This window comes from Mobula hypostoma, chromosome 12, assembly GCF_963921235.1.
Source record: "Mobula hypostoma chromosome 12, sMobHyp1.1, whole genome shotgun sequence".
Taxonomy (NCBI): Eukaryota; Metazoa; Chordata; class Chondrichthyes; order Myliobatiformes; family Myliobatidae; genus Mobula; species Mobula hypostoma.
In genome coordinates, this window is record NC_086108.1 from 6,254,497 (window position 1) to 6,268,786 (window position 14,290).

Consider the following 14,290-nt stretch of genomic DNA (forward strand, 5'->3'; position numbering starts at 1 on the left):
TTACATGTGACTTCTGCCAAATATTAGGTAGCTTGTATGTTGCCAGACAGCGGTTGAACAATTGTAGGAGCCATTTCTTTGCTTGCTGTCCAAACTGCTTTATCTGCTCCAATTACTGGCAGTAATGAGAAGAGAACAGGAATCCTGCCTGTAAACTGTCCCCGGCAGTTTTGAACGTGGTGATTTCAGAATCACAATCAGGTGTATCATCATGGACATAAGTGCCATGAAATTTGTTGGTTTGCGGAAGCAGTGCAGTGCAAAATTACTGTTACAAAATATTAATAAATGGTTCCAAAAGAAGTCACAAACAAAGAATCTGCAGATGCTGGAAAAACGAGCAACACACACAAAATGCTGGAGTACAGTCGACTGTACTCTTCCATAGATGCTGCCTGGCCTGCTGAGTTCCTCCAACATTTTGTGCGTGTTGATAATAGCGACGTCTTAGTGATTTGATACAGTGATTTACGTTTTTTAAAAATCAGCCCTCACGCAACTGCTTCGGCGGCTTTCCCAAAGAAAGCTGCCCGCGGGGAGTAAGTTTTTTTTAAGAAACAAATTCTCTCTGTGTGTAATTTAAATATACAGACATTGTCCCTACCTTGATGAGGGATTTGTGGGGTGCTTTCAAATCCAGTTGGAATAGGTTGCCGATGATCGGGAGGGCAGGGGGACCCGGGGGAAGCCTGCCTTTCTGCCGCTGGTTGTTCTGAAAGAATCTCGCCAGAAGCAGGACGCTCAGTAAAACAACCAACAAAGTTGTCAACGGTTCATCAAAACTCATGATGACAGAGTACGCAGATTCTGGAAAAGAAGCAAGAGAGGCTGTATCTCAAAATTCACAGTTGTACCACTTTCACCAGATTCAAACAGTAAACTACCCTTAAATTAAGGGCAATTAAAGTCCCGATTGAAGTTCACACTGCCATCCGCACTGACAACTTTTATACATTTGATTAAGTCTCATTATGGACCGCCCTTCGGAGTTCTGACGCGGCCTCATGTCAGTGGGCGTGAGTAATGTTCTCAACAAATAAAACTATCGAGAATTGAAATGGTTTTCAAAAGGCTGACAATTCCGAATCACCTTCATTGTCAGGTAAAAGCTGGGTAAACCGGACCGCAAGCAGCTGAGAATTCCTCCGGCCATCGTTGGAATATATTGATTCTATGCATTCCGTCTGACTTAAGTTCCATTGTAAAACTGAAAGTTCAAATTAGTGTTATCACCAGGATATGAGGCATGTTTTGCACGTTCACCAGCAGCTGCAGTGGAGAGACAGGCTTCGATTGACATCAATGTATCTGGGGTTGAGAGGGTGAACAGCTTTAAACCCCTCAGCATGCGCCCGTCGTGCATGCAGCCTGTTACAGCCGTTCCGATAGGATTCTTACTTTTTAACTTAGGTTATTTTTTGTATTTTTTTTCACGGTAACACGTCGAAGTTGCACCCTCTCTAACATGCTGGTAGAGAGAGTTTTAGTTGGGTTTTTAACGCTGGAAATAGTTACATCCAGACATGCGGGTCAGAAGCAAGGTCGCATTGTTCATTCCAGGGACCAGCTGCTTGCGCTTATGCCGGCCGGTTTAGCGAGCAGAGCGGCGGACACCCCTGCTGAAATCTGGAGAAAAACACACAGAGGATGCAGAGGGGGAACACAAAGTCGAGGAAAGAGGACCGGGTCGAGACAACAGAGACTTATGGAGAAGAGGAGTTGGTGGGTAATAAGAGTTCACGGCGCTAGCCAGGCATCAGAGAACATTTCGGGAGTGCAATGTTATGTGTTTCACTGGAACGGGGCTGCACGAGGACATACCCGATCAAAAGTTTTCCATGGAGGGCTTCCAGACCGTTCGGGCTGACCGGAAGTGCACTGAGAGCGGTAAGCGTAAAGGAGTTGGGTGCTTACTGTTCTGGTTAACAACAGATGGTGCAATCCGGGTCATATTACGATCGAGGAACGTGTTTGTAGACCGAATATTGCACTTTTTACTGTTGGACTTCGGCCACATTCCACCGAGATACAACACTGGGCGGCACGGGAGGTCGTTCTTGCCTGTGGCCATCGAATTTGCAGCTCCTCCCGTGGAGGGTCAGACACCCTGAGCCAATAGACTGGTCCTGGACATTTTTCCATCCGGCATAGTTTGCATTTTGTTGTTTGATTGTTTGTGGTTTTTGTATTGCTATATTTATGCTCAATTCTTGGTTAGTGCAGCTGTAATGAAACCAATTTCCCTCAGGATCAATAAAGTATATCTATCTATCTATCTATACACATCACTGAGGATCTCACATGGTCTGTACATACTGGCTGTGTGGTGAAAAAGACACAACAGCGCCTCTTTCACCTCAGACGGTTGAAGAAGTTTGGTATGGGCCCCCAAATCCTAAGAACTTTCTACAGGGACACAATTGAGAGCATCCTGACTAGCTGCATCACTGCCTGGTATGGGAACTGTACCTCCCTTAATCGCAGGACTCTGCAGAGAGTGGTGCGGACAGCCCACCGCATCTGTAGTTGTGAACTTCCCACCATTCAGGACATTTACAAAGACAGGTGTGTAAACAGGGCCCGAAGGTACCACAAACTGTTCCAGCTGCTTCCATCCGGGAAGCGGTACTGCAGCATAACAGCCAGGACCAACAGGCTCCAGGACAGCTTCTACCACCAGGCCATCAGACTGATGATGATGCAATTGTGTCATATTATCATATTGGCTGTCCTGTTGTACATTCTATTTATTATAAATTACTATAAATTGCACATCGCACATTTAGACGGAGACATAATGTAAAGATTTTTACTCCTCGTGTATGAAGGATGTAAGTAATAAAGTCAATTCAATTCAATTCCTGGGTCCCTCCACCCTCGGATTGCCGTCAAGATTGTTTAATGTCATTTCCAGAACATGTGTAAAGGCAAACGAAATGTTCGTTACTTCGGCTCTGATGCACAACAACAAAAACCACAATAAGATCGAGAACACAGCCCAGTCCATCACAGGTAAAGCCCTCCCCACCATTGAACACATCTACATGAAACATTGCTGCAGGCAAGCAGCATCCATCATCAGGGACAACACCACCCTCCCCAGATCATGCTCTCCTCTCACTGCTGCCATCAGGAAGAAAGTACTGGAGCCTCAGGACTCGCACCTCCAGGTTCAGGAACAGTTACTACCCCTCAACCATCAGGCTCTTCAACTTCACTCAAAGCAACACACAAAATGCTGGAGGAACTCAGCAGGTCAGGCAGCATCTCTAGGAAGAAGAACAGTCGACGTTTCGGGTCGAGACCCTTCGTCAGGACTAATGGAAAAAGGAAATAGTAAGAGATTTGAAAGTGGGAGGGGGAGGGGAGGGGAAGACCCGAAATGATAGGAGAAGACAGGCGGGGTGGGGGGGGGGATAAAGCTAAGAGCTGGGAAGTTGATTGGCAAAAGGTATACAAGGCTGGAGAAGGGTGAGTATCATGGGACGGGAGGCCGTGGAAGAAAGAAAGGGGGAGGGCAGCACCAGAGGAAGATGGAGAACAGACAAGGAGTTATTGTGAGAGGGAAAGAGAGAATAGATAGACAGATAAATAAATAAATAGATAGATAAATAAGGGATGGGGTAAGAAGGGGAGGTGGGGCATTAACAGAAGTTAGAAAAATCAGTGTTCATGCCATCAGGTTGGAGGCTACCCAGATGGAATATAAGGTGTTGTTCCTCCAACCTGAGTGTGGCTTCATCTCGACATTAGAGGAGGCCGTGGATTGACATATCAGAATGGGAATGGGATGTGGTATTAAAATGTGTGGCCACTGGGAGATCCTGCTTCCTCTGGCGGACAGAGCAGAGGTGTTCAGTGAAGTGGTCTCTCAAACTGCGTCGGGTCTCACCAATATATAAAAGATCACACCGGGAGCACTGGACACAGTATATCACACCCGCAGACTCACAGGTGAAGTGTCTCGTGTATGTATAAACAGTTGACATTTCGGGCCAAGACCCTTCATCAGGACTGGAAAGAAAAATGATAAATCAGAGTATGGAGGTGGGGGGAGTCAGTATATACGAGTGAGGAGTAGCCTCAAAATATGAGTGTGGGAAAGCTGGTGGAGTTTTGGATTGTTCAAAGTACATTTATTATCAAAGTATGTATATTATATACAACCTTGAGATTCGTCTCTTTACAGGCAGCCACGAAACAACTAAACCTGAAAGGACCCATTTAAAAAATGCTGTCAAACAGCTAATGTGCAGAAAAAAACAAATGGTGCAAACAATAAAAGGAAGCAAATAACATTCAGAACTGAAGTTTGTGGAAGTGAATCCACAGCCACAAAGCCAGTCATCACTGCAGCCGATACAGGAGCCTGCCTCGAAGACATACCCGTTGGGCCTGAAGGTAAGAAGCTCCTTTGTGATGTGTCCACCGGGCAACCTCGGCCCATTGTCCCGACCACTTGGAGGTGCCGCGTTTTTGACACCTTGCACGGTTTAGCCCACCCTTCCATTTGGGCGACCATCCGGCTGATCGCAGACAGGTTTGTGTGGCACGGCCTACGCAAGGAGGTCGGGCACTGGGCCAGGATATCCATGCACTGTCAAACCTCCAAAATCCAGAGGCACATGAGGGCCCCACTACAACGTAGGAGGTTTGAACATGTCCACGTGGACATCGTCGGCCCACTGCCGTTTCGAGAGGAGCGAGATACCTGTTCACCATGGTAGATAGGTTCATGAGGTGGTCAGAAGCTGCCCCACTCGCTGACACGGCCACGGAGACATGCGCCAGAGCCCTGATTACCACCTGGGTGACACGGTTCGGACCCCCAGCCCACGTCACTTCAGACCGGGGTGTGCAGTTCACATCGGCTTTGTGGTCTGCACTGGCACAACTCCTCGGAACCCAGCTCCACCGAACGACTGCTTACCACCCGCAGACTAACGGCCTGGTGGAACGCTTCCACAGGCACTTGAAGTCAGCCCTGATGGCACGCCTCCGAGGGCCAGACTGGGTGGTCGAACTCCCCTGGGTGCTGCTTGGTATCCTCACAGCACCCAAGGAGGACCTGGCCGCATCATCAGCCGAACTGGTTTACGGTGCCCCGCTCACAGTTCCCGGTGAGTTTGTGCCAGCACCCCGTGGCCCAGAAGACACACCTGCGGGGGTCCTAACTAAACTCTGGGAGCGGCTTGGAACACTTGCTCCAGTCCCGAGCTATATGTTATAATTATGCGGTTTTTGTCAGTTTAGTCTTGGTCTGTCTTGTGTTTCTGTGATATCATACTGAAGGAACGTTGCATCATTTTTTAATGCATGCATTTCTAAATGACAATAAACAAGGACTGAGTGTCCCCATAATCTAACCTAACTGTGACTTCAGCGATTTGTACCACTCTGAGTTAAACCCATCAGGACCTGGAGACTTTCCGGCCTTTAATCTTAATATGGCCATGTTCAGTTCTTTGGCAGTTACTGGTTCTAATAGGCATTCATTTTGTAAATCTGTGAGCTTGGGTAGTTCTAAAGAATTCAGAAAAGTGTCTATATGGGACTCATTAGAGGCCCGGGGTTGAGAGTACAGTTCTCGATAATATGTTTCAAAACTCTCTTAAATTTTCCCGATTGTACTCTCAACAAGCTTTATTTTTGGATTCTTTATTTTATGAAATGTATTGTCTGCTTGTTGTTTACATAACTTATATGCTAATAATCTAGTTGATTTACCTCCTACTTCATAATTCTTTTGTCTCAGGTAAAGAAAATTTCTTTGAGTTTCCAATGTGTAAATATCATCAATTTCACTTTGCAATTTCTTAATTTCCTGTTTTAAATTAGAATTAATTTTGTTGCTACCTACAACTTGAAGTTGTTTTAATTTTCCTTGAAGGTCTGCTAATTTTTGTGCTTTAAATTTTTTCATGTGAGTAGTAATGGAAATAATTTTTCCTCTCTGTACAGCTTTCTCCCGTGTCATTAAAGTCTAGGTATTCTTTGACTTCTCCCCTTAATCTCTCCATTACTTTCAAGTTATTGAGTATATGTGAATTTAACCTCCATAGTGTTTTCCTCATTTTCCCTTGTAGGCCACTTCATGAGTCAGTGCAGATAGTTTTGAGCTTCCATTCTATATAACTCTTGGATGCTATGGATAATCGAATAACCCCAGGATCTAGAATGAGGAAATCAGCTCCAATTCATTCAGTGAAGTTGAATCATTTTACAAACAGAACTGTCACCACACTAAACCCTTGATACAATCTCCATTCCCACCACTCAACGAGCTGATCTATCTGGCTTCTGTACACCTCCTTGTCATCATCTGAAATTCTGACAACGATCGTTGTGTTGTCAGCAAATTTATCGATGGATCTGTTCAGAATGGAGCAGTCGGCCAAGCACGCATCCTTGAAGGGCCCCAGTGTTGATTGTCGGTGAGGTGGAGATGTTATTTCCAGTCTGCTGATGAAGTTCAGGATACAGTTGCAGAGGGAGGTACAGAGGCCCAGGATTTGGTGCTTTTTGATCAGACCTGTAGGAATGATTATGTTAGATGCATGGCTATAGTCAATGTACAGCAGCCTGACATAAATATTGGTATTGACCTGGTGATCCAAGACCCCCTACAGATGACTTGGACAGAGTCCTCTGTTGTGCAATTAAAACACTGTTAATGTGGACCCATATCCAAATCAAGATGAGAATCAGTCTATTATCTCAGATATATGCTGTGAAATTTGTTGTTTTGTGGCTGCAGTCTAGAGCAATACATAAAAATTTACTTTGTTACAATAAGGATTAAATAAGAATTTAAAAAATAATGCAAAAAATGGCGCTACCAAAGATGTGCGACAGCTTACTGGTAAATCATAAGGCAAAAGTTTCAACTAAAAATATTACTTATAATAACTTTTCTGAAGCAAGTTGTGGTGAATTATCAGCACAGACAGTGAGGAAGCAGGCGGAGGCGAGGCTGGTTCGGCAGTTGAGCAGTGCTGGGGCATTGTGAGGCACAACGTCTTTGAGCCACAGGCGAAAGCAGAGTTTGTATCACTGTGAGCGATTTCGGAAGCAGCTGATGTGCAAGAGTTTTGATGCCTGTCCACCCAACCCAGTACAAGGTTGGATTGCACCAAGAGCAGAGCTGATTTGTTGCGATCGAGTACGTCTTCAGGCTGGGCGGCCCAGGCGTATTAGTGTGCCTGAATTCCAGTCCTGGAACGTGGTGCTTGGACAATTTAAACATTGGCTCAGATAGACTGGAAGCTGGAGGGTTGGGTTCATTTTTCTCTCTCTGCAGCACCGAGGCTGTTAACCGATACAGTGACAGTGCACTTCTGCCCTGCTGGTGTGATGAACTGGGGATCAAGGCTTGGCTTGGGCACACTCCAGCTGCTCTGCGAGTGGATCTGGGACTCAGTCTGGTTTGGGATGCTGTTGGCATGCTTCTACTGTTTGCATCATGTGTGTGTTTTTTTCTGAATTTCTCTGCGCGATGTTTTTTGATCTTTTTTTTATTGGGTTCTTTCGGTTTCTTCCTTTGTGGCTGCCTGTAAGCAGACTAATTTCAAGTTGTATAACTTATACATTCTTTCATAATAAATGTGCTTTGAATACTTGAAAAAGAAAGTAAAATAATGAGGTAATGTTCATAGCTTCATGGGCCATACAGAAATCTGATGGTAGAGGGGAAGAAGATGTTCATAAAATGGTGAATGTGTGTCTTCAGACTCCTGTCCTCCCTGCTGATTGTAACATTGAGGGACAGAGCATGTCCTGGATGGTTCGGGTACTTAATGAACGATGCGACTTCTTGTGGCATCGCCTATTTAAGATGTCCTCAATGGTGGGGAGGTTCCAATGATATCTCCCTTCATTTCTGATAAATTTCAGGGAGATCAGACCCAGAGCCATCAAACACCACTCATACATTAACTCTATCATATCTGGTTCCTCAGATAGGCAACTTGCTGAGTCAGAATGGACAATTGGGCTTCTAATCTGTATAACTCCAGGTTGCTATGGATAATTGAATAATTCCAGGATCTAGGATGAAGAAATCAGCTCCAATTCATTCAGTGGAGTTGGATCATTTTGCAAAACAAAGCTGTCACTGCACTAAACCTCTGATACAATCTCCATTTCCATTAATGACTCTAACAGGATCAGAATTGGGTTTAATGTCTCAGAAGAAGGTTGTGAATTTGTTGTTTTGTGACAGCAGTACAGAGCAGGAGTCACAGTGCAGACAGTTATTAAACTGGCTTTGAATATGTTGATGACATTTCCTCCAGTTATCCAGAAGACAGATTAAACATTCTATCAACCTGGCATCTACTCGATAAGGCAACATTATCAAATCAGAAACTCTCCTACTATAGGTAATATCTTCTCCAGGTCCATTCCATCTAGGCCTTTCATTACATGGTAGATTTCATTTAGATCATAAGATATAGTAATAGACTCAGGCCATTCAGCCCATCGAGTCTGCTCTTCCACTCCATCATGGCTGATTTATTTTACTTCTCAACTCCATTCTTTCGCTGTCTCACCATAACCTTTGACGTCCTTACTAATCAAGAACATATCACCCTCTGCTTTAAATATTCCCAATGACTTGCCCTCCTCAGGTGTGTGTGGCAATGAATTCCATAGATTCACCTCGCTCCAGCTGAAGAAGAATGCCTCCTCATTTCTGTTCTAAAGGGACATCCTTGTGTTCAGAGTCAACCCTGTGCTGCCTTGCCTCTTCCATCCACACATCCTGGAGCTCCCAATTGGTTTGGGCAAAGATCACCCACAATAACCTCCAGTTGTCTCCCTTTCGGTCTTCCGGTTTGGTCGCCAGCCACTGGACCATGGTTTTCGGTCAGGCGCCGGATGCTTGGAGACATTTGGTGGGGGGCGGTCGGCCGGGGGCCGTGGTCGAGTGGTCGGCGACTTGGGCCAACTCCCCCACTGGACTTAGTTTGGTGAGGAGGGTGTGAGGACACCCAGCAGGACTGAAAAAACAAGACCTGACAAAGGGTGGATGAGCTCCTTGTGAGCCAACGGCCATCTTCCGTGGAAGAGATTAAAGCCTCACCACATATCTGCGAATCGTATGCTATGCACCTAATTAGAAGAGATATGATGAACTTGGGCGCTGCATCGTGTGCCTGGACCTACCCAAGGCCTCCGCCTAAGGAAGGGCCGAGCTCGAAGAAGCGGCCGCGGCTGGAGGCCGACACGGCCTCGGGCGCGAGTTCGGCAGGGGCGGCGATGGGCAGTGCCAAGGCGGCCAGCGAGAACAAACTGGAGGAGAGGCTGTACTCGGTGCTGTCCAAAGATGAAAGAAGATGGAGGTGCATAGCTGCCACCCCGGATTCAGTATGGCACCCACTGACTGACTGACTGTCTCCCTTTGAATGCCAGAAGGGAGTCCAGCCCCCCATTTTCCCTGATCAGGAGATTGATGTAGAAGTTCCTGCTGCTGAACAGCTGATTCAGCGCTATAAGTGCAAATGGAGACGAGCCAGGGCTTCTCTGCTGCAAGCCCAGAAACAGCATTCCCAGCAGACTGATCTACTCCGTCGACAGGTATGGCCATTCAAACCAGGAGAGGAGGTCTGGTTGACAGCAAGGGATTTTCCCCTGAAAGTCAAGAGCCACACATTGGCACGGTGCTACGTGGGACCGTTTGTGGTGGAAAAGGCTGTCAACAAGGTGTCGTATAGATTATGTCTACTAGTATCGCTAAAGATCCACCAGTATTCCATGTTTCCCAGCTCAAGCCAGTTACTATCTCTCCCCCAGCCGCAGTCACCCCATCTCCCCCTCCTCCCTGCTTGGTAGATGGTTCCTTGGTCCATACGGTGCGGCACCTCCTGGCATCTCGCTGTGTGCATGGCATGGTCCAGAAGAACGTACTTGGATCCCAGTGAAGGACACCTTGGACAAGTCGCTCATTCAGGACTTCCAGCGGACAGAGGTCTGTGGCGCCTCAGCGGCTTTGTCTAGAGAGGAGGGCCCTGTTACAAACATGGATTCAGCAGTGCAGCAGATACAACGATTGCGCTTGTGAATATGCATATGTCAGCTAATTATTATTAAATTGTGATACTATTTAACTCCATTCTTTTCATCGTAGTGCTTGTTGAGACTTGAGCAAAGCACAGCAATGTTTCGCTGCCTGTTGCATTCAGCCTTGCCTGAGAAATTGGACTGTCGAGTCGACTGACTCTGAAGACTAGCAGTATTCGTTTATATTTAGCTATTCCTTTAAGCTGGAGTGTTGGCTTTGTGTTCCATTTGAGAATTTTAGTTAACGGTCCTCTTTGGCCTAGTGTTTATTGTTTTTTTTCCCTCTAAGTGTTCGCATTAAAGTCTGTGAACTATCGACACGCTTCAGTGTCTCTCGCCCCACTCTTGGGTGATATCGGAATGGAGTGACAGGTTTCAGTTAGATGCTCCCTCATTCTTCTAAACACCAATGAGTACAGGCCGGAGCCATCAAACAGGCTGCATACATTATCATTTCATTTTCTCTTCCTTAGGTCGGCAACTTGCTGAGTCATCACGGACATTTTGGGCTTCCAATCTATATAACTCTAGGATACTATGGATAATCCAACAATCCCAGGATCTAGGACGAGGAAATCAGCTAAAATTCATTCAGTGGAGTTGGATCACTGTACAAAACAAAACTGTCACCACACTAAACCCCGGACTCAATCTCCATTCCCATTAACGATTCTAACAGGATCAGAATCGGGTTTAATGTCACAGACGTACGTTGTGAAATTTGTTGTTCTGTGGCAGCAGCACAGAGCAGGAGTCACAGTGCGGGCAGTTATAAACTGGCCTTAAACTTGCTGGTGGCATTTTCTCCAGTTACCCAGAACACAGATTAAACTATCAAACTGGCATCTCTTTGATAAAGCAAACACAATCGGAATCAGGTTTAATATCACTGGCATAGGTCATGAAATTTGTTCTATGCTGCCGCAGTACATTGCAATACATAATAAAAACTGTAAATTACAGTAAAAAGTCTATACATATATGCTAAAAACCTTACATTAAATAAGTAGTGCAAAAATAGAAATGGAAAGTAGTGAGGCAGTGTTCATGGGTTCAATGTCCATTCAGAAATTAGATGGCAGAGAGGAAGCAGCTGTTCCTGAATCGTTGAGTGTGTGTCTTCAGACTTCTGTTCCTCATTCCTGGCAATGAGAAGACGGACTGTCCTGGGAGACAGAGATTCTTGATGATGGATGCCGCCTCTCTGAGGCATCGCTCCTTGAAGATGTCCTGGATGTTATGGAGACTGGTACTTATGATGGATTGACTGAGTTTACAACTCTGCAGCTTTTTTCTGATCCTGTGCGATGCCCCACCCCACCATACCAGATGGTGATGTAGCCAGTGAGAAGGCTGTCCATGGTATATCTGTAGAAATTTGTGTGTATCTTTGGTGAGATGTCAAATACTCCTTGGACTCTTAATGAAATACAGATACAATCGTGCCGACTTTGTAATTGTATTGATATGTTGGGCCCTGGACAGATCTTCAGAGATATTGATCCCATGAACTTGAAATTGCTCCCTCTTTCCACTTTGATCCCTCTATGAGGACTGGTGTGCGTTACCTCGTCTTACCCTTTCTGAAGTCCAAAATCAAGTCTTCGTTCTTACTGACGTTGAGGACAAAGTTGTTACTGCAACACCACTCAACGAGCTGATCCGTCTCACTCCTGTACGCCTCCTCGTCACCATCTGAGATTCTTCCAATGATAGTTGTGTTGTCAGCAAATTTATAGATGGTCTGGACAGGGTGGAGCAGTCGGTCAAACACACACCCCTGAAGTGCACCAGTGTTGATTGTCAGTGAGGCAGAGATGTTATTTCTGATCTGGCGAGAAAGTTGAGGATCCAGTTGCAGAGGCAGGTAGAGAGACCCAGTGTTTGAAGCCTTTTGATCAGAACTGTAGGAATGATTGTGTTAGATGTGAAGCTGGTAGTCAATGTACAGCGGCCTGACATAAATATTGGTATTGTTCTGGTGATCCAAGACCCCTACAGATGGCTTGGACAGAGTCCTGCTGTTGTGTAATCAGAAAACTGTCAACATGAATCCATAATCTGAATCAGAGTCAGAATCAATCTGTTATCAGGGACATACATCGTGAAATTTGTTTTGTGGCCGCAGTATAGAGCAATACATAAAAAATTACTTTGTTACAGTAAGAATTATATAAGAATTTTTAAAATAGTGCAAAATAATGGCATTACCAAAGATGTGTGACAGATGACTGGTAAATCACAAGCTGAGAGAGTGGATAAAAACATTACTTTTCAACTTTTCTGAAGCAAATCGTGATGAACTACCACCACAGACAGTGAGGAGGCAGGCAGAGGCGAGGCTGCTTCAGGTGTTAGCCGTGCTGGGGCATTGCGAGGCACAATATGTTTGAGCCACAGACAGAGACGGAGATGGAGTGAGTGATTTGGAGAGGAGTCGATGCAGAAGAGCTTCGATGTCTGTCCATTTAACCTGGTTGTAAGGTTGGTGAGATCGAGAATATCTTCAGGCTGGGTGGCCCAAGTGTATTGGGGCATCGGGATTCAGGTCCTAGAACATGGCACCACTCAGTGCTTGGACAATTTAAACTTTGGCCCAGATCGACTGGAAGCCTGAGGGTGGGATTGATTTCGCTCACTCTTCCGCAAATGTTTATGCCTTTCTCCGTGGCACTGAGGCTGTGAACTGCTCTAGCTGTGGTGCTTTCCTGCCCTGCTGGTGTGATGAACTGGGGATCAAGGCTTGGCTTGGGCCCACTCAGGCTGCTCTGCGAGTGGATCTGGGGCTCAGTCTGGTTCGGGATTCTATTGGCTTGCTTCTATTGTTTGCATGATGTGTATTTCTTTGAAACTCCATCTTATTCTGCACAGTGATTTATTGATCTTTTTTATTGGGTTATTCAGGTTTCTTGCTTTGAGGCTGACAAATTTCAAGTTGTATACTATAACTTACACATTCTTTGATAATAAAAGTGCTGTGTATATTTGAAAAAGACAGGAAAATAGTGCGGTGATGTTCATAGATTCACGGGCCCTACAGAAATCTGATGGAGGAGGGGAAGAAGATGTTCATAAAATGCTGAATGTGTGACTTCAGGCTTCTGTACCTCTCCCCTGATGATAACAAGGAGATAGCGATAGAGCATGTCCGGGATGCTAATGAAGGATGAGCCTTTTTGTGGCATCACCTATTTAAGATGTCCTCAACGGTGGGGAGGTTCCAGTGAGATCCCCCTTCATTCTTCTAAATTCCAGTGAGTTCACACCCAGAGCCATCAAACGCCACCCATACGTTAACCCTTTCATTTCCAGTTCCTCGGGTAGGCAACTTGCTGAGTCAGAATGGACAAATTGGGCAATTATTAAACCGACCTTAAACTTGCTCATGGCATTGCCCTCGGTTACCCAGAACACAGATTAAACATCCTATTAATCTAGCATCTATTCGATGAGACAGTGTTGTTAAATGTGGTCTGGCTCTGCCAGAGTCCTGGTCTTGTGCAACTGGGGACAGCTAATCGTGGATCCAGAATCTGAATCATAATCAGGTCTATTACCACTGACATACAGGATGTCGTGAGTTTTTTTTTAGCCAATACAGTACAGAGCAGTACATAAATAAATACTTTATTACAATAAAAATATATATATATTTAATGTATATATTGTCATGTGTGAAGCCAGGCAGAGCTGCAGAACGGATGCTGTTAATGAGAAACAACAGAGAGCCATTCAAAATGCTAATAAGAGAGAAGAGAGAGAGACATGTAATTCAGTATGTTGGCGTCTGCCACAGACAGTTTGCTTTGAACCTGATCTGTTCATTAACAATCCTGCTGAGACAATAGGAAGTATGAAGTTTGATGGACAGGTGATACCCCATCAGGGGGATAAAAATAGCAGGTTTGCTAAGGCATGGGACACACATGCCATGAGACCCTGGAAAGAGCATTGTGCCCCACAAGTTGGTGGGAATTTGGAGGACCGATTCGCGGGAATCGGTCAGAGGCTCACAGGGTGTAAAGGTACGACCAGTGGGGACCTGTTTTGTGTCTGCCCTTGCCTGGGTGCCGGGTTCACCACGGAAGAACGGTCGCATCCGGAATGGAGGGGTCACAGTCAGTGACCACAGCGGGATCAGAAGGCATCGAAAGGTTTGCTTGAAACCTCAACTGTATCTCTCTCTCTATCTCGCCCCCCCCACCCCACCCAATGGTACAACAACAGC

The 14,290-nt window shown here is 45.5% G+C and overlaps 1 protein-coding gene across 1 annotated transcript in view; it reads right to left on the bottom strand.

Annotated features, from left to right (window-relative positions):
- Positions 1-787, bottom strand: part of LOC134354587 (cytochrome P450 2C23-like) — a 39,723-nt gene extending 38,936 nt beyond the window's left edge. The window contains exon 1 of the mRNA XM_063063554.1: positions 605-787. Within this exon, the coding sequence (XP_062919624.1) occupies positions 605-787 (183 nt within the window). The remainder of the gene's footprint in view (positions 1-604) is intronic.
- Positions 788-14,290: the final 13,503 nt, after the last annotated feature.